Here is a 20797-nt window from a genome sequence, read left to right on the forward strand (position 1 = left end):
AAATAACAAGTCTGAGTTCCCCAACGGTTTCTCACATATCACAACAGAGAATTTAAACTGAAACTCTGGTTATACTTGTGCACATGTTATCAGTATTAACTGTATAACTGCTCGCTGCAGCAAGCATGGCTCTCTGGCTGGGTGGTTTCTGTTTTGACAGAGATTAATCAGAGCAGAATCTGAGTGGGGTGAGTGAGAGCTGTATTAGACAGCAGCCCCTTTATCTTTTATTTGTTTCCCAGATGAATTTTATATTATTTGTGTGTGAAAGATATTAGAACATCAAGCTGCCATATCATGTCCCTTCTCTCTGCCCTATTTCTTTGTAACTGTATAGGGAAGACATAAAAAGCTGTATATTGGCCTGTGTGTAGGGATGTGTGTATGTTAATTCCTACACTATGCTTTCATTCTCATGCAGCCTTGCAAGATGAAGAGCAAGTTCCTAGTTAGGCACAGTTACTGTTACCTCACATACTGTTTTATTTTTTGTTTTGGCTATTTCTTAAATTTTTACTGAGATTTTGTCATTGTTTACTAAAGGAACACTTAAACTGGAGATTTCCCCAGCTCCAGAAAACCTTGGGTTTTGTCTGACACCAGAATTATTACCAGTGAAGCCATTTCCAGACAACCGTAGTCGTCCTCACAAAGAGATTTTGGAATTCCCCATTAAAGAAGTGTTCATTCCCCATACCATTTATAGGTAAGAAACAACTTTTTTTTTTTTTTTTAATTTCTTAAGATCCATTTTCAAAAATAATTGTGAATTAATTTTTTTTTTCTGAAATAGAAACAAAAATACTTTTTAAATGTTAAAGACACAGCCTTGGGTTGATGATTTGATCTTATTAGCCGTTAGAAGATAAAAAGCCAGCAGGATAATCTGTAGTGCTTTTAGTAATGCAGTTATGTTGTCCTTTGAAAAATTTTCTAAAATGACAAAAAAAGAAACCTCTCTCTGCTCTCATTCACTTGGCATGGTTTTTGCCCACTCAGTCTGATTACAATTTTAATAATTTTGATAACTGTTTATGCTAGGTGGTTTCTACTGTTGATTTGAGTCATCTGAGCATCTCAGGAAGTAATGCATTGCTTTGTGTATTTTTTCACCACAAACAAGTACTTTAGGCTGTGTAAATTTTTTCTGTAAATCCATTCTGTCTCGTTTTTTTCAATTAGACCACAGTGTTCAGTAGCATGCAACTGAACAATTCCCATCAGGTTTTAGTGATATATGTCTAAATGTCCAAGGAGAAAGCAGCATAATGTGTTTCACCATGTTTGTGCAGCATCATGGATCAGAGCATCCCTATGGTTAGGAAATCTAGTAAGGGAGCTAGGAGACCAGCATGGTTAAAAAAGGAACTGCTGGGAAAACTTAAGTGGAAAAGGAAAATCTACAGATCATGGAAGGGGGGGCTGGTCACTTGGGAGGAATACAGGACTGTCGTCAGAGGATGTAGGGAGGCAATTAGGAAAGCTAAGGCCTCCTTGGAACTTAACCTTGCAAGTCAGGTTAAGGATAATAGAAAGGGCTTTTTCAAATACATAGCTAGTAAAACTAATGCTAGAGGCAATATTGGCCCACTAAGGGATGAGATGGGAGCCCTGGTGACAGAGGATATAAAGAAGGCAGAGGTGCTGAACGCCTTCTTTGCCTCTGTCTTTACTCCTGCAGGGTTTCCACATGAGCCCCAGATTCATTTAGCCCCAGAAGTAGTCAAGATAGATAAGGAATTTGACATAGTAGATGAGGATTGGGTTAGGGATCAGCTGAGTAATCTGGACATCCATAAGTCGATGGGTCCAGATGGAATGCATCCAAGGGTGCTGAGGGAGCTGGCGGAGGTCATTGCTGGGCCACTCTCCATCATCTTCAGTAAGTCATGGGTAACAGGAGAGGTGCCTGAGGACTGGAGAATAGCAAATGTCACTCCAGTCCACAAGAAGGGCAAGAAGGAGGACCCGGGTAACTATAGACCGGTCAGCCTCACCTCCATCCCTGGAAAGGTGATGGAACAACTTGTTCTTGTCACTATCTCCAGGCATATCAAGGACATGGGGGTCATCAAGAGCAGTCAGCATGGTTTTATCAAGGGTAAATCATGTTTGACTAACCTCATAGCCTTCTATGAGGAAATTACTAGGTGGATAGATGATGGAAGAGCGGTAGATGTGGTTTATCTTGATTTCAGTAAAGCATTTGACACCGTCTCTCACAGCATCCTTGTAGATAAGTTGACCAAGTATGGGTTTGATGATCAGGTAGTGAGGTGGATCAGGAACTGGTTGAAAGGAAGGAGTCAGAGTTGTAGTCAATGGGGCAGAATCTGGTTGGAGGTGTGTGACTAGTGGAGTCCCTCAGGGGTCGGTACTGGGACCGGTGTTGTTCAATATCTTCATCAACGACTTGGATGAGGGTATAGAGTGTACCCTCAGCAAGTTTGCTGATGACACTAAGCTGGGAGGAGTGGCTGACACACCGGAAGGCCGTGCTGCCATTCAGAGAGACTTAGACAGGCTGGAGAGTTGGGCAGAGAGAAACATGATGAAGTTCAACAAGGAGAAGTGTAGAGTTTTGCATTTGGGGAAGAACAACACAATGTCCCAGTATAGGTTGGGGGCTGACCTGCTGGAGAGCAGTGTAGGTGAAAGAGACCTGGGGGTCCTGGTAGACAAGAGGATGACCATGAGCCAGCAATGTGCCCTTGTGGCCAAGAAGGCCAATGGCATCCTGGGGTGCATTAGAAAGGGTGTGGTTAGTAGGTCAAGAGAGGTTCTCCTCCCCCTCTATTCTGCATTGGTGAGGCCGCACCTGGAATATTGTGTCCAGTTCTGGGCCCCTCAGTTCAAGAAGGACAGGGAAGTGCTTGAAAGAGTCCAGCGCAGAGCTACTAAGATGATTAAGGGAGTGGAACATCTCCCTTATGAGGAAAGGCTGAGGGAGCTGGGTCTCTTTAGTTTGGAGAAAAGGAGACTGAGGGGTGACCTCATCAATGTTTTCAAATATGTAAGGAGTGAGTGTCAGGGAGATGGAGTTAGGCTTTTCTCAGTGATGACCAGTGATAGGACAAGGGGTAATGGATGTAAATTGGAGCACAGGAGGTTCAAGTTGAATATTCGAAAAAATTTTTTTACTGTAAGGGTGACAGAGCCCTGGAACAGGCTGCCCAGGGGGGTCGTGGAGTCTCCTTCACTGGAGACATTCAAAACCCGCTTGGACACGTTCCTGCACGATGTACTCTAGGTGGCCCTGCTCTGGCAGGGGGGGTTGGACTAGATGATCTTTCGAGGTCCCTTCTAACCCCTAGGATTCTATGATTCTATGATTCTATGATCATAGTGGTAGTGAGCAGTGATATTGGTAACAGCTGACTAGCAAAAATTCAAAATGGGTGTATGACAGTAGTATAGATACAGAAACACCAGCTTTCGTGTGACTATTGTAGTAGTGACGGCACAGAAGTAAAGCAGAAAGCTTCATACAGAATCACACACAGTCACAGAATTACCAAGGCTGGAAAAGACATCTGAGATCATCAAGTCCAGCCTGTGACCTAACACTACCATTTCAGACAGACCATGGCACCAAGTGCCACATCCAGCCTTTCCTTAAACAGCTCCAGGGAAGGTGACTCTTACAACAGTAGCAGATCCCTAGAAGAGCAACTAAGTACTGAACTGCACGAGTGGTAAAGATGTGACTGTCAGTAAAGAATAACAGAATGCAGAAGCTGAAAAAAGGTAAAGCTTGTTCACATCTTGCAGCAGAGGTTATCAAAGAGCCATCTTTCCCTCCCACTCACCTGACCCCAGAAAAGAGGGAAGAATGTAAGGCCAAGACTTCTGGTTCAGTACAAATCAGAAATAAAAGGCTGAATATTATTTTATCATTGGGAGATGCTTCACAACTTTATGGTATGTTGGAGTCACTGTTGGTGATACCTGGTTTTGGAACTCAGCTTTTAAGGAAAGTAGAAAGAGGAAGTGGTATCTTACCTTACAAACAACTTGCAATGTGGTGTTGGGAGGGAAAAGAGTAAGCAGGCCAGTTTGGATAGCACCTCATTGGAAGTTCTGGAGGAGTTATTATTGGCTGTGCTGTGAATCTGTGACACTCAAACTCCTGAGTATAGTTTCTCTGCACTCTCAGCACCAGGATGCTAAAATGCAGAATGATATGGTATTTCTGTTCTCTGTGTATCAAAAGTAAATGTGGTGTCTTTTGGGTTTTTTTAATGTTTTTAGAGTTTCATGCAGATATTTCTATAGGAGAACTATTTCTTACATGAGCAAAAGTGCAGTCATGAATGAACTTGAGTAATGATGTCTTTTTTAAAAAAGGAAAGTTAAGATAGAGTTTTAAATTTCTTGTTCATTGCCTATTCCAAATAGGCAATAGGAGTACCATGTGTTAACTCCAGTATGCAGCCTCAAAGATTTCTGAAAATTAAAGGCAGTAGCAACCACTGTTGCTGAGCTAGAAAGAGAATTGAGAACATTTCTGCTCAGAGTATTCTCTCTTTAATTATCACCATCCAGACATCATGGGTATCAAAGCCACTATGCTGAAAATTAATTTGAGCATTTCCAGAACCAAGTTAGGGTGCTCCACTCTATCCTTCAGTTGCTAAAGTGTATTAAATACACAACACCTCCATCAGAATAAATGCACTTTCCCAACAGCTGCACTTTGAGTCAGAGTTCATGCCCAGCATGCGTTATCTCTTCAGGCTTTTTGGGCTGTTTTGATTTTCACTTAAGTAAAAATCATGATAACAAAACAAAGTAGGATCTGTCCAGCATAACTTGTAGTAACGAAAAGAGTATCTGTAAAGAACAGTTGTCTTCATTAATCTTCAATTAATTACTCAGTGGTGATAACACAACTGGTATGCTGTAACTAGTGTTATGCTGTAAATTGGAAACTCAATCAGTTAATACCCAAATCAAATCCTAAAGACAGTTAGGTACACTGAGGAAATGGTGAAAAAATGCAGAAATGGCTGCCAAATGGTAAGAAACATGTTTGGAGAGAGAAAGGGGAGTTGCCAACTGAAATTGCAAATAATGAGCTTCAGCAGTAGCTCCCCAGAGAGTAAGACAAGGCAGTGTTGTAAACTTTATGACACAGCAGAGCCAGGAACTTGGTGGAGTCCAAGAGTATATTTTGTATTTGCGTAGTGCCAGTGAAAGCACCTCCTTTTCCAGCTAGTCAGTATCACCTAGCCATATCTCGTGCTTTTGCAATACTTTCTGCCATACATTTTTGCCATTTGATGAGATAAAGTGTAGTTAGGAAATGTAAGCCATTGTATTTACAGAATTATAGAATCCTGTTGTTTGGAAAAGATCTTCAAGGTTGAGTCCAACCACAACCCTAATACAGCCAAGCCCAACCCTAAACTGTATCCCTCAATACCATATCTATGTGTCTTTCAAATACCACCAGGTGTAGTAACTCAACCACTTTCCTGGGCAGCCTGTTCCAGTGCCTGACAACTCTCTTAGTGAAGAATTTTTTCCTCAAATCCAATCTAAACCTCTCCTGGCACAACTTGTAGCCATTTCCTCTTATCCAGTCACTTCTTGCCTGAAAGGAAAGACCAACTCCTTCCTTGCTACAGCCTCTCTTCACGTGGTTGTAGAGAGCAATAAGGTCTCCCCACAGTCTCCTTTTCTCCAGACTAAATATCCCAAGTTCCCTCAGATGCTCCTCATAAGACTTGTGTTCTAGACTCTCCACCAGCTTCATTACCCTTCTCTGGACACACTCCAGCACCTCAGTGTCTTTCTTGTAGTGTGGGGCCCAGAACTGAACACAGCACTAGAGGTGCAGCCTCACCAGTGCAGAGCACAGGGGCACCATCACTTCCCTCCTCCTGCTGGCCACACTATTCCTGATACAAACCAGGATGCCATTGGCCTCCTTGGCCACCTGGGCACACTGCTGGCTCATATTCAGCTAAGTGTCAATCAACACCCCCAGGTCTGTCTCTTCTGGGCAGCTTTTCAGCTACTCCCCCAGCCTGTAGAATTGCATGGGGTTGGTGTTACCCAAGTGCAGGGCCTGAAACTTGGCCCTGTTGAATCTCACATAATTGCCTGGCATCCATTGATCCAGACTGTTCACATCTCTCTGCAGAGCCTTTCTATCCTCTGCTTAATTTAATTTTCCTGCATTTCTCCTTGGTTAGCTCTCTCTGCATGGTGAATATTTTTTCAAGCCTGAGATTAAACTAGCCTATACAAAGTAACTGAATTTGTGTAGGGTCAGATATTGTTTCATGTTATTTTAATCCATTTTCTCTAATCTGAAAAGTAGAACTGTCCTGTCTTAAGTAAGGTGCTAGTTTTCAGTCATAACTGAATGTCATGGTCTGCTAATGTGTTGCAGGTGATCAATTATTTCCTAATTTTTAAATGGAAGTCTGCAAACCAGTGGGTTTTTGTTTTTGTTTTGTATCAGTGCTATAGATCTAAATATTAGGAGATTGAAAAATTATTAAAATAATTACCTGTTTTCTATTAATGTTTCCATGAATGTAGGATAGTATATAGAAATGTATTTGAAAAACAAATAAATTAAAACTTATAAAAATACAGTCTGGTAAGCTCCTACTGGCACAATAATATCTCTATCTCTATGTTTTGCTTATTTGGGGAGGAGGAGATGTGTCAATGGAAAATTTTTCAGAGTAAAATAGTCTTATTTTGCTAAATAATAGCTTCTTCCTTTGTGGCAGGAGGAGTAAAGTCTTCTGTGATAGTCTCTGAACTTAGTTCTTGCTAGTTTTTATACTGGTGTAATGCCATTATTTTAAATAATGCTATTTCTGATTTATTCCAGAGAGATCAGCCAGCCCACTATATCTGTGTGCTGTGAAATTGAGCACTTCTTTTTGTTGTGTACCTACATTTCTTTAATAAAAATAGTTCCCTGAAAATGTCAAAACAATTCTAGATTTATTTCTTTCAATACCCTTCTATATTTAATAAGAAAAAACTAATATAATTTAAAGTTTGTTTATAATTTTATTTTCTCATTAAATATAAATGGAAATTATGCTGCTTAGTGCCCCTATGAAATGTTGGAGCTGAGGAAGAGAGATTTCACCCATCTCTTTAGCAGTAACTCAACCAGCCAGAGAAAGCCCTATCTCTGATAGGGGAAGTGCTCCTTGCTACAACTTCTCTTCAGGTGGTTGCAGATAGCAATATACCAAATAAACTAGTGAAGCCAGTGCTCTTTCCTCTTGCAGGAAGCTAAATTGAGTCTTTCAGACACCTGTAGAAACTTGAGATTAAAAATAACATGTAGGTGTCTCAGTTCAAGCAGCTTCTTCAGGTATAAGGAATGTGAGACTGAATTGCAGTTCTTAAACTTGGTTTCAGTTCTGCTGCTGGCTTCCTGCAAAGCCTTGGGTTATTGGATGTTTCTTATATTCTCCAACTGCATGTTCATATCCACAGTAAAATACCTACCATGCAGGAGTGTTAGAAGTTTTATATTAATGTTAAACACTTTGTTCAAACAGTGCTGGGCGTTTTTGTTGTTGTTTAGTTTCCCGCTCTTGAGTTCATTTTTTACCACTTCTTTTTCCCTGTCTTGTAAAGGGTATCGCTGTTGCTTCTCCTCAAGGATGCAGAAATAAACCCACTTCATTATCTAGCAGTGTCTTCCCAGAAAAACTGGACTACTCATTAATCATTATCATTAGCAGTTAGTGTACTACTCAATGCTCATCTTCCTCCCAAGAAAAGAAGCTATAACTGGACACGGAACTCATAAGTAGGAGCCTACTTTTCCAGATGGTTTTGGATTAAAGTATCTTCTTTACAGATTTGATTTTGCTGCGGCTTCATTTCAGCAGGCAGTGGTTTATGCTTTCTCTTGTATAAATGTCTTAAGGAAAATGAAGCTACTCTGATCACTGATAGTGTCCTGGCTAGGTAGTAGGGTGCTGAATATTATCTTTTTTTTAAACAGCTCCCAACTCCTAGAAATAAAAACATTCTTTTCTAAGCCTGGAAATCTTTTTGCTAGTCACAGGCACTGTGCTCGATCCTTCAGACCCTTTGTCTGCATTTCACTGGAATGCAAATGCCCCGGTAACTTTATCCAAGAATTGTTAATAGTGCTGTATTACTGCTAGTAGTAGGTGGCTTCCCTTTTGGTAAGAAGAGGTGACTTCTTCAGCTTACATCAGAAGGGCACAGTTCATGCCCCTGTGAAGGAACCTCCTTTGATGATCTCCCCACCTTCCTGCTTTAAAAAATCAGTCACCACATCTCTGCAGGATATCCAGAGTCAGCATTTGCCTCTGTTCTTTCTCAGTGCTTATGGGTTCAATACACATGTAAGCAAGATCCCTAGAACTGCTTGAGCATAAATGGATCAATCTTTAGCTCTTTGGTACAGTACTTGCTGGAATAATGCTTCCTGTGTTGTGTAGTCAGCAGAGAGCTCTGTGATTTTACATATCTTTCACCTCAAGTCACATCAGAATGTAAAATCCAGTGCTGAGGGACATTATATGGATTTGTGACATCCCCTGCTGGGGTGCAGATTGATGAAGCAATGGCTGGATTATGCAGCCTCCCTTCCATGTATTTCTTCACCTCTGGCAGATGTAATATTGATAATATCCTTCATTTAATATGTCATTTCCCCAAGCATAATTCAGTGGAGGTTACCAGTATATTTCCCTCTTTCACTCAGCTTTTCCTAATATCATCTTGGAAAGAATTTGGCAGACCAGAAATTGCATTTATGAAGGAAAGGAAGGAAGTGCATTACTGTGTCAGGCAGGAAGGAGTGCACTTCTGAACAAAAGGAAAGTTACTTGCCAGTTTGGTTAAGGCATGCCTTGGCCCATGTAGCATGTATTAGTTAGCAAAGAAGCTGGGACTGTGTAGTTAAAGAGTATTTTAAGACTGTGACAAGTGGAAATTAGGAGAATCAATCACAATATTCCAGGTCTTGGGATACAACAATTGGCATCTGGGCTGTCTAACTTGATGACAGCATTCTCCAAAGCTGCTCCTCGTTTTCAGCTTTCAGTGGTGCTGAGGCGGTATCTGTGACAAGGACAGGGCAATTTTGTGTTTATCATCTGATTATCACAAACAAAGAGAAAGCATGGAAACCCATGAGTATTTCTTATTATTTCTCATGGGAAGCCAGCATGCTTCTTTCTACCAACACTAGTCTTATTCCTTGCACTCAGAGGACAAAGGGTGAGAATCCTGTATCAGACTGGAAAAATGAGACAGACATTAAATAGTCTGATGCATTTTTGTGTGATCCAGATCAAGCTGAAATCTCAGACTTGACATAGATTTCACCAGGGAAGTCTTACTTTTAGCAATGTGACTCTTCTACCAGAATTGTTGAGTTTTGAACTTGGAAGACCATCTATGCTGCTAAATTCCCCAGAGTAATGAAAAGTGTTTTTTAAGTTTAGTGATCTGTCCATATACAGAAGGTAATAAACAGCAAAGTATGCCATATTTTAAAGCATTATTTACATTCATTACCAAAAGATGCCAGAGCCTAGTTTGAAATATCTTGTTTGTAAGCACTATGATCACTGATACTGCTTTTTGATTTGTATAATCTAGACATATATGCCATCTGTCGCCATAAGCTAGGAATGCATGAATGTCAGTTTTTGGATTTATTTGCTGGTTTGCTTGTTTTTATCACATCTGAGTGATTCTTTACACCTTCCAAAATCTGCTTCTTCTCAGCTGAGAAAGGAGATGCTTTGCTGAGAGATTCCTGCTGTTCATTACACCAAAGAAAATATATTTATTAATTTGTAACTGGGAATTAGGTATTTCCAAAAAAAAAAAGAAAGATAGAAAGACTACCTTCTCAAAGGCATAGCTTACTTTATGAGAAACATACATACACACATACATACATAAGATATTCAGTGTGTCACAGCAAGAACTTGCCTCTTCCATGAGAACTTGTGAAATGGAATTCTTACAAAACTTTCACTATCTAGGTGGAACTGAAGGACAGGGAGAGAATCAACAAAATGCTAGTTTGTTCACTTCATTTTGAAATCCAAATGCTTGATATTTACTCATTTAATCTTTTCCTTTTCTTTCTTCTAGAAATCTCCTCTATGTTTACCCTCAGAGGCTGAATTTTGCTAACCGACCAGCTTCTGCAAGAAACATTACCATCAAGATCCAGTTTATGTGTGGTGAGGACCCATCCTGTGCAATGCCGGTAATAAGTGCTGACATTTCTTGGCAGACTTTTGCTTATGTGTATTCCTGAGGAACCTCTGAAGAGAGAACTTATTGTTCACTTCCCATCACTACAGTTTCTTGTGAAAGCCTTATCACTTAAGCAAAGCAGTCATATTCTCTAGACTTATCTAAATCTTCCTACCTTATTTTCAGAAGAGTAACATCGTACTAAAGCAGTGCTATGTTGGAAACTGAGGAGATAAAATTCACAGAACTTTAGGTGCCTTTTAAGAATGACATAGTCAGTTTTCCAGTGTAACTTTTCTGTGTGCGCTGTGTGTACACAAATGCTGAGGTATAGCACTGGAAGGTAGGAGCTGGGATCTTCAATGCCTGAATCTGAATGGGTGCACAATCATACAGTGTGGAGGTGGAGTTTTCTCTGTTTGAAACACACTGCTTATTAGAGCTTACATGTGCACTACTAGCAGAGCAAGCAGCACTGTCTGTGCTCAGGTTATTCAGCATTTCTCATTATAAGATACTCGCTTCAGCTTTACCAAGGCTTCAGATGTTCAATTTAAAGTGTTCTAATCCAGATATCTGCTTCAGCCTGAATTGTTGGGAATTCTTCAAACAGTGTAACTGGCTGCTTAAGAATGACATTAGGATAAATCATTATGTGATTTTATATGTTAGAAGAGGAATAAATAAGTGCAATAATTACTTTGAGGAACTTTGAGGAACAGAAATATGTTGGAGAAAGGATTGGTACCCAATGAGCTTTTATCAATGTGCTTACCCTGCCTACTTCACAGCCACGTGGGCTCTGGAATTGAAATCAGGGCATCAGCGCAGTGTTTTCTCAAACCATGTTTCTTCCAGAACTGGTGCTGTGCTATATGAATGTAACGTGATCTTTTACACAATACTGCATTGTTGGTTTCCTTACACTCCATGTATACTCCATTTTTCTGGTGTTTTACCCTGAATGATGTGTGGAAAAGATGCTTAATAACAAGACATCTCTGACAATGTGCTTTAGACCTGCCTGTTGTTACTTCCTTTTATTCTTAATGCAGGTAATTTTTGGGAAATCTTCAGGTCCAGAATTTGTGCAAGAAATATACACAGCTATCACATACCATAATAAGTAAGTATTGGGAAGTATTAATCATGACCTCTTTCCATAATTCTTAGTGTACATAGTTAATCAAGCAATGCTAGTACTAATCAGCTTCAAAATTATTTTTTTTTTGTGGCTTTTTCCTACCTAATTTGGATTGCTACATGCATTTGCATAAGTCAATACTGCATATGTGGCCATGCTTTTTCTTGATTGGAACTTTTCAAAGGTTAGTGGAAAATACTCCTAATCTGAAGATTAGGCAGCAGAAGCAGGAAGCAGCAACAAAAAATTTGTCACAGCATTCACTTCAGTGAATTCACAGATTCAGAGCTGAAGGGACACTTTCATGCTTGTGAATGTGGACTCAGGATTTGGGATTTACACAATAAATATGCTGGAACCCAAAATTAAGATAGAATGTTTTTGAAAGTATAGAAATGTGAAAGCTGAATCATTACAGATATTACCATTTATCCTCTTCCTGATTCAGAGCTGTAGATAGTTACTAAATATAGCTGTGTATATATATATATATGTATTTAATTTAACCTGATCTGAGGGCTGTTTTGAGGATGTATACAGTTTTTATAACTGTAATATCTGAAAGCCTACTCTCAAGGTTGTCTTAATCCCATGTTAGCATGGAAAATGTGCTTGACATCTTTTTTAAACAGGTCTCCTGACTTTTATGAAGAAGTGAAAATTAAGCTGCCAGCAAAACTCACAGAGAAACATCATCTATTGTTCACGTTCTATCACATTAGCTGCCAGCAAAAGCAGGGAGCATCTGTTGAAACCCTCATTGGGTATTCAGTAAGTTCCACGTGATACGTGAGCGTGTGTGTGTGTGTGTGTGTGTTTACGTGTATCCACATTCCATGCAAGCTCACTTTGCTTGTCAAGAATTTTGTCATATATTCCTTTCTGGTTCTGGTAATTTAGCAAATCCAGTGGAAGGTCTTAATGTTAATTCACTGAAACCAGATGCAGCCTGTGGTGTGTCCTCATCCTATGTGTATACATTGTTGAGTGTCTTTCCAGTTGATTAATTCACCTGACTCAACCTAAGTTTTCACTTAAATATTTGCAACAGCAATAGCATATTGCCAAATTGTGTTAGATTCTACTTATTGAAAAAACAAGCAAAAAAACCCAACACCTCTAAAACATCAGCAATTACAATTATTTACTATTATCTAACATGTTCACACACGAGGTAGCAAATTGTATAATATTCTCCATTTTGTATGGCATATTGTTTATTTTCTAAGATGTCTTTTACCCCCATCAAAATTAAAAACCAGAAAGAACCTAGAAGATAAAATGTAATTCTCTTGCAATCATTATCCTCATGTTGAGACTAGTATGTTTTAGTTAAAGAAATACATATTGTAGCATAATTTCTTTGACCTTTTTCTTTATAAATTGATATTTTTAACTGGAAAGATTTTAAAAATAAGAGGAAAGCATAGATGATAAAAATCTAAGATTTGAAAATGTACTAATACTATGACCAGCAATTGAGCTGTGGGGCCAGGGAAGTGCTGTCCAAGTGTTCTCATCACCTAAATATAAAATTTTTCTGCCCTGTGATTCTCAAATGCACAGCCTCTTTCAGACATGAATAAGAGAAAAATTAAGAATATTCAAATATCAGTGCGGAGTTCTGATGAGTTATTCTGGCACTGTCATGGTAGCAACAACCAAGATGTTCGATTTATCCCTAGCAGAATTTTAACTTTGTTGATTTGCTTCAAAGAGAAGGATCAGTCTAATCAAGATAAATTATTTTTTAAAGAAAAACTTGGACTGTATTAAGTCCTTCTGGTAGCATTTGTTAGAGAAATATATGTCACAGGTGAAAAGCTCGGTTTGTTTTCTTCAAAATGGATGGTTTATAAAGCAGTCTTGTACCTTTTTCTACAGTAGCGATGAGTGATTTTAAAATGCAAAGAAATTAATGTTGAATAGGTTAGAGCAGAGAAGGCTGGGTCAATATCTCATTTGTTGTTTTCTTGACTCTCCACAGCAAATTAGATAAACTGCCCTAATCACGTAGAATCATTAATAGTGCTTTGTTTTCATTTGTTTTAGTGGCTGCCGATTCTAATAAATGATCGTCTTCAAACTGGGCATTATTGTCTTCCTGTTGCATTGGATAAGCTGCCTTTCCACTATTCAATTCACTCCCCTGAGGTAACAAAGAAAATGATGACAAGATAATATTTTCTTAATGTAAAACATCAGAAGTGTTTACAAACTAACATTACTGTCTCCTTGTGGACATTCCTCCTTTTTATGCTTGAGAAGGGGAAAGCTCCAGAGAAAAATGTTCTTACTATTATTGTCACTGGTGTTACTATTATTTTATATTGTTATATTGTGTTTTTTAAAGTTAGATATCTAAGATATCTAAGCAAACACATATAAATTGTCTAATCAAGGATACAAAGAAATGTTCATGTTCTCTCTGAGTAAATATGGCAAATAGGAAACTGTCCAGAGGGTTAAAACTCCACCACATCAGCATGGAGTGCCTTTGGCAGTTGTTTAACTGGAAGCTTCTAGCCTTAAAAGTTACCCTATCAAAAGATATATGTTCAGCTTCTCTGTGCTGAAGTGCTCCAAATTTCCCTGCTCAAAGCATTAACTTTTTTGCATTTAGTCTCAGGAGAACAGAAAGATGCCTAGCCGTAGCCCTCTCTATGGCACAGTATTCATATATCTACAATGAAGTGAACAGCACAAATACCTTGTAGACCTCAGCTTAAACAGACTTTTTGTTTGATAAATAAAAGGAAGATGATGATTCTCATATTTCTTTTATATCACAGAAAGTTCCATCTCAGACACCACCTATTAAGTGGGTTGAAGGTCACAAAGGTGTTTTCAATATTGAAGTGCAAGCTGTTTCATCTGTTCACACTCAGGTAATGCATCAGAAGCAATACAAAGCTGTAGTTTCATTTCCAAGAGAATTCAGGTGTCCAGGCTGACTTAGGATGTCTAGGAAGCAAAGATGTTTACCCACACAGATGTTTAAAAACAACTGACATCAAGGAAATGGCCTGATATCCCCAGTGAATTTAATCCTCTGGTGAAATGAGATGTATTGGTACAAGTGAACAAGTGAGCAGTGTCAGCAGCAAGCCACATCAAGCAATAGGGATCCTGGTCTCCTCTTATCTCAGCAAGGGTGTACTTAGTTTGTGTCTGAAAGACACTACGGGCAGGGCACAGTGCCAGTTTCTGCACCCTGCATCGTCTGTTCTGCAGGGCTAGTTCAGACAATGTGTCCACATTTGCAGAGACCTCTTGCACCTCCACCTCTGGGGACAGGTAATACTGCCAGAGTGCTTTAGGCAAGGTCAGCTATTAGTGCCACGTGGTGAGAGGACACAAGCTTAGCATTGAATGAGAACCCTTCTAGTCTCATTATTTAAATGTGATAGGAAATCAAAGCTTTGGCTGTCTTACTGGAATACTGGTTTGAGGCAGAGCACCTTTATTTTGTTTCTGATGCTTCACAGTGTCTCCTACCCATCAACCCATTCCAGTTAACTCTGGTAGTGAGGTCCTAACAACTGGAAGCACTCTGTCTGAAGCAAGTCCATCACCCCCTTGCAGCATGCTTTTTAAATACAAGTAGGCCATACTCATAAGGCTAGAATGTAGGCGTGGGTGACAGGGGGTCTATAGACAGAGTTTTATCAGAGACCAGGAACAACATTTTCATTAAATGAAGCAATAGTTTTAGTTAGGACTTTAACTTTTCTGGTTTTTATCTGATTTAAGCACAAACTAAATTTGAGACAGAAGAAAAGGAACAAACTAAAGGCTGTAACAGCTGTTTTACAAATTGTTCTCTAGGCCTAGCCAGCACTGCAAGCCGTAACAGTGAAAATATTTTCTCATCCCACCAGATGGGACAATGAGGCTTTGCTTCACTAGCAGCCTGAACTGTATCAGCTTTCTTAACTGTGAGTGCACTCTATTTGCAGGACAATCACCTGGAGAGATTCTTCACTCTCTGCCATTCCCTGGAAAGTCAAGTGACATTTCCCATTCGACTGGTAGACCAGAAGATTACCGAGGCTGCACTGGAACATGAATTGAAATTCAGCATTATGTGTTTGAATTCTTCACGCCTTGAACCTCTTATCTTGTTTTTACATTTGGTGCTAGATAAACTTTTTCAGCTGGCTGTACAGCCCATGGTCATAGCTGGCCAGACAGGTATGGTGCATGACCTTGGAGTGGTAGTGCAAGAAACTTAGAATTGTAGAGTAAATGACTGATAAATACCTAGACTCAGATACAGTATTTGGGGTATTCCATTTCAGAAAGAATTGTGCTTCTCAAGACACAGATCACACCTCATACACCTGATCAAACTGCAGAATTCAATCAGGTTTAACTGAGTTCCTGCCTTCTGTCTTTTTCCCCCTAGATAGGAGATTCTCAGACTCTAGTTGGGAGGTATGTTAAATTGTAGTAGTTTACTTATTTGGAAACATAGTTCAGAAAGTGGGTTGTGGATTAATTCTGTTTGTAATTCAGTTTTTTTGCAAGGTAAACACCAGAAAAGTCACTTATGCTACAGCTGACATTTCTGACTCTGCCATATCCTCTGCCGAAATATTTTTAAACAGAATTGGGTGAACTCAAAAAGAGAGGATATAGTAATGTACACAGATCTTTCTATTACTGAGGCTGCCAGTTGCCCACTACATATGTTAACTCTGAAGGGAAGACATACTTGGAAACAGTGGTGTAGTTTATTTCCCGTCTCATTTTGCTAATCAACATCTGTCATCCACTATAATATTTATGGAAAACCTGCTGGTTTGTATTTACCTGTCAGCTGGAGAATAATGAGTCTCGGTGTTCTTAGGTAGGTATTTATAGGGAATGTGTGAAGGCTGCTAGAAATGGTAATTAACAGTTACAGTCTGCTTTTATGTCGCATGAAGTGGTGAAGCAGCAGTGGTTGTGTTCAAAGTTAATGGTTCTGCTGAAAAGTGTTGTTTTGCCTGCATAGACTTTGGGTCTGGTCAGCTACAGCAATGGCTGTCCAGACGTCTCATTTTCTAAGGACTAAATTAAAGCATATAGGATTAGTTGTTATTGGTACAAAAAAATACCCTCACCTAATTATATTTTACCTTTCCATGCTAAAACTAATTCTTGCCTTTGTTTCACAGCCAACTTCTCACAACTTGCCTTTGAATCTGTGGCTGCAATAGTGAACAGTCTGCACAACACCAAAGAGCTGAGCAAAGACCAGCATGGGAGAAACTGCCTTCTGGCATCTTACGTCTACTATGTATTTCGTCTGCCAGACCCTCAAAGAGAAGTAGTCAAACCAGGTAATACTGGTGCAAGGGTTACAAAAGTGTTCTTTTTTCTTGTTATGTGTTATTTCAGCATGTCTTCAATACTTGCTAGAGAAGAACTTAGTGAACTGGCCTCTAAAACAGAAAACAACTTCTCAGTCCCAGGCTGCATACCATTGAAGCACAACACTGTTCAGATATAACATTTGTCACAGAGGCAGGTCAGGGATCTCCGTGCTTCAAAAAGCACAATGGATTTGCCCCCCATAATCTCTGTCTCTCTTTCAATTAAGATGCAGGGTTGGTGTGAGAGAACTCCAGAGCTATATGCAACCACTTCATGAAGATGAAAGTAAGAGACATCTCCAGAAATGAGGCTTTGCTTACAGGAATTTCTTCCAGAAATTAAAATCAGCTTAAGATGCAAATTTCTTACTGGCCTGTGCATCAGTAAATAATTTCAGTGCAAACTAACTTTCTGCCAAGTTGCATAGGGCCGAGCTCTGCCAGAGAATCAAATCCTGTTTGTTGGCCACCAAGCTGAGGGAGGGAATCCTTCTCTCCTCATGCTGGTGAGGCCACACCTGTACTACAGTGTCCAGTTGTGGGCTCCTCAGTATGAGAGATCTGAACATAGTAGAAAGAAAAAGTCAAGGGTGACAAAAGTGATGAAAGGCCAGGAGCATCTCTCCTGTGAGGAGAGGCTGAGAGAGCTGAGTCTGCCCTGGAGAAGGAAGTGTCAGGGGGAGTCTTCAAGGTATACAGAGCCCTGAAAAGAAGGTGCAAGAAGACAGAGCCATTATTGTTTGCAGTGGTTCCCAGTGACAGGACCAGAGACAGTGAGTACAAATGGAAACAAGGGAGGTTCCCTCTGACCATCAAGAAACACTTTTCTCTTCTGAAAGTGACAGATCACTGTCAGAGGCTGCACAGAGGGATGGTGGATTCTCTCAATCTGTAGAGATATTTAAAGCCATTTGGATATGATCCCGGGCAATTGACTCTAGGTGGCCCTGCTTGAGCAGGAGAGTTGGACCATGCTACCTCCAGAGACCCCTTCAAACCTCAAGCATTCTTTTGTTCTTCTGCAGTCCATTGACCTAAAGCTTTCAGGATTCACTTGGTCAGTTCCTGTGTATTAACTGTTAATCCCACCAAGCAGCTGGGCTGTGGGAGCTAAAGATATGAAAGCCCTTTTCTCTTTCAAATGTTTATTGAAATACCCCTCAAGGAATGTTTAGGCTGATGTTAGAATGTGCTAAAATCTCTGAGCTTGCCTACATTTTGAAATTCTTTATCCTGGAAAACTGAGGTCCAAGCTGAAAATTAGATAATCATTTAGTGAAATTCCTGCAGACAGGGCTCCTTGCTTCCTTGGGTACATTGAATCTGGTGTTAAATGTTACATGTTGAAGGTGATATTTTGTGTTTCGGCCTGTGAATTTTGTCTTAATCTGGAGCAAATTTTAAAAACCTGAAGAAGAAAGAAGATACTGTAATGGTGCCACTGCCCCTTTAATCTTTTGTTACCGCTTGTGCAATCAGCCTGTGAGACACTGACTTGGAAAACACCAGTATCCTTGCCATACAAAGCCTATGTAATTTGTTAATAAAGTAGTTGGTGGTGAGATATTTTCCGGAGCCTTACACTATTCAAAATGCTGATCCTATAACAGCACTGAGCAAAGCTGCCTTGAATCTCATGTTTGTGTCATAGATATATATGCATATATATATATATATATAGGTGTATATATATATATGTTCTTTAGTCTCAGCTCAAACATCTCCCTGTGGGCAGGTGCAGGCAGCAGTGCTGTTCTGGCAGAGTCTCGGTACAACACCTTTGGACGCACTTCCGCAGCGTCTGTCGGAAGCAAACTCCTGCAGAGCCGAGTGATCAGCTGCAGCAATCCTGACATCACTGTTACACAAACTGCTACTGATGACGAGATCACAAATATCATGTCATCTAAGGTAAGAGAGCAAAGTCAAATATCTCCAGAATCATGTGGGTCAAAACCTAGTGACCTAGACCTCTTCTTTGAGGGTCGTATTTGCTTCTTGTTACTTTGCACTGTATGTATCACCAGAAGCATTTGCTGTTTTTCTGGTTTGGCATAGGCACATGTTAAATCCCACAGCTAAATTCTGATGTCTTACTAGAGAAAAGAGCAAGATGCAATACCTCTGTCTCTTGTTTCTGGCTTAGATGCTACGTTGATGGATTTGCTTTCTGATGTGCCTCTCTGTCCTATTCTTCCTGATATTTAGTTCATGTTCACATCTGGTGACATGGGCTGGTCTGCCTTCCAAGATTTAGTGTGAGAAGACTACTATTGATTACACTGGGAATGGGTAATTTACTGGTGCTGAATAATTTCCTGTTTAAAAAAAAAAAAAAAAAAGGCAATTAATATATCAGCAGCCCCATGATTTGATTTTATATCAGCTGTAGTATGGATTCCATGCACATATTTTGTAACTGGATCTTTCCAAATACTTAATTTAACCACAGAGTAAAACACAAACTTCCAATGTCTTTCTGATCCACAACTGAAATGCCACCAACAGATAGCAGGACAGAAAGGACAATGCCAGATGAGAAGCAGGATTTTGCTTTCCTTTCCTGCTTGGCATCTGGTACCTCCTGGTCTACAGCATCCCAGGCAAATCTCAGAGCTTTATGGGGACATCTGGTCTCAGCTCTCTGGGGAAACCAAAATCCAGACTTCCTCATGCAGCAGGAGCTGGCAAGCTGTGCCTCTAACAAAAGCAGTATTTTTCCCTTGTACAAGGAGCTTTCTGGTAGCTGCAGCTCTGCAACAGCATGTCTACTGAGCTTTGAACCATATATTCCCCTTGTTTTGTCTTTTGAGTGTTACAGATGTAAAACATTGCAAGCAGATTATTTTCAGAAACCTTTTGATTTCTCCATTGAATGATCACGTCTCTCCAGTTAAAGTGTTCATTAAAGTAAACTGGAACTAGTAAAATTTACAGGCTTTGTCAACCTGTTTGATATGTTTATATGGGCATATGTATTCACCCATAGCAATTCTTAATATCAGAGCTTAATAACTTTATATATTTTACTCCAATGTACAGTGTCCTAAAGAAAAACAAATCCTGGGGTATTTTTTTTTCTTCAAATTAATACAAAATTTAAATGTTTATTACAGTTTCAACACACTGATAAATCGTTGACTACCTCCTTTTCACTGCTTTTTAAATTGGCCTCCTTTTACCTGAAGGAAGACTCCCAGAATTGTAAAGCTTCTAAAATACAGCTGCAGTGCTGAAATTGGGCACATGATGTCAGTGTTGGCATTTGCATGTTCCTGTGCCTGCTGTATTCTGGTGATCTTTGGCTTCCACTGTGAACGGGAGTGGGGAGGAGGAAAGAGAAGAGCTCTTTGGGTGAACATCGGTTGCATACCTTCCAAAAAAGCACCACGGCTGCTGATTTAGTCTCTGTTATAACCTGATGTTATTTATTAACTTATTATTAACGAATTCCCTCTGGATGTGCCCTCCAGCCTGTGGACCACGGCTCCAGTCGGATGTCTTTCTATGTTGAAGGAACAAATGACATGCAAAGTGTTTGTGCAAGCCCAAGACCATCCAATAAAAAGGTAGCCTATGAATTAAGCATGCGGGTGCACATTAACAGAGCCTGGAGCCTCCTGAGGGAGTTCTGGCAACTAGCTCTTCTAAATGAGAAGAGTAGAGAGAAAAAAACCAAAACAACAGCTAGTTTTAGTGAATAATGACTTTGTGATGGAATACTGAATCAGCGACTAAATATTACCCAAACATACCTGCTTTTGCTCTACAGTCTTTAGATTCCTTTTTCAGGACAGATTTAGACAAGTAGCAGCCTGCCTAGATCCTCTGTTTGCTTTTTTTCTCAAGGTGTTAGGGCCCCTGTCTTTTTCTATTCCTGTTTACCCTTGGATACCTGCCTTTACATGTTACAGTAAGCTGTATTCAGAAATGTTTGCCATCTCTTTCTTCTGTAAATTATGTTTTTCTTTTCCTGTATATGTAGCTTTCAGAACCAAGAAATTCTTTCCTATCTTGAGCAGATATCCGCAAACAGCTTTTTAACAACATAGAA

The 20797-nt window shown here is 39.8% G+C and overlaps 1 protein-coding gene across 1 annotated transcript in view; it reads left to right on the top strand.

The window, feature by feature from the left end:
* The window catches only part of DOCK8 (dedicator of cytokinesis 8), an 86785-nt gene that overhangs the window by 34136 nt on the left and 31852 nt on the right, over window positions 1-20797 (top strand). The window contains exons 14-23 of the mRNA XM_030466881.1: window positions 544-706; window positions 10132-10249; window positions 11295-11365; window positions 12016-12154; window positions 13436-13537; window positions 14176-14271; window positions 15343-15577; window positions 16546-16710; window positions 18479-18654; window positions 20217-20312. Coding sequence (XP_030322741.1) covers window positions 544-706; window positions 10132-10249; window positions 11295-11365; window positions 12016-12154; window positions 13436-13537; window positions 14176-14271; window positions 15343-15577; window positions 16546-16710; window positions 18479-18654; window positions 20217-20312 — 1361 coding nt within the window. The remainder of the gene's footprint in view (window positions 1-543; window positions 707-10131; window positions 10250-11294; window positions 11366-12015; window positions 12155-13435; window positions 13538-14175; window positions 14272-15342; window positions 15578-16545; window positions 16711-18478; window positions 18655-20216; window positions 20313-20797) is intronic.

This window comes from Calypte anna, chromosome Z (genome assembly GCF_003957555.1).
Source record: "Calypte anna isolate BGI_N300 chromosome Z, bCalAnn1_v1.p, whole genome shotgun sequence".
Lineage (NCBI taxonomy): Eukaryota > Metazoa > Chordata > Aves > Apodiformes > Trochilidae > Calypte > Calypte anna.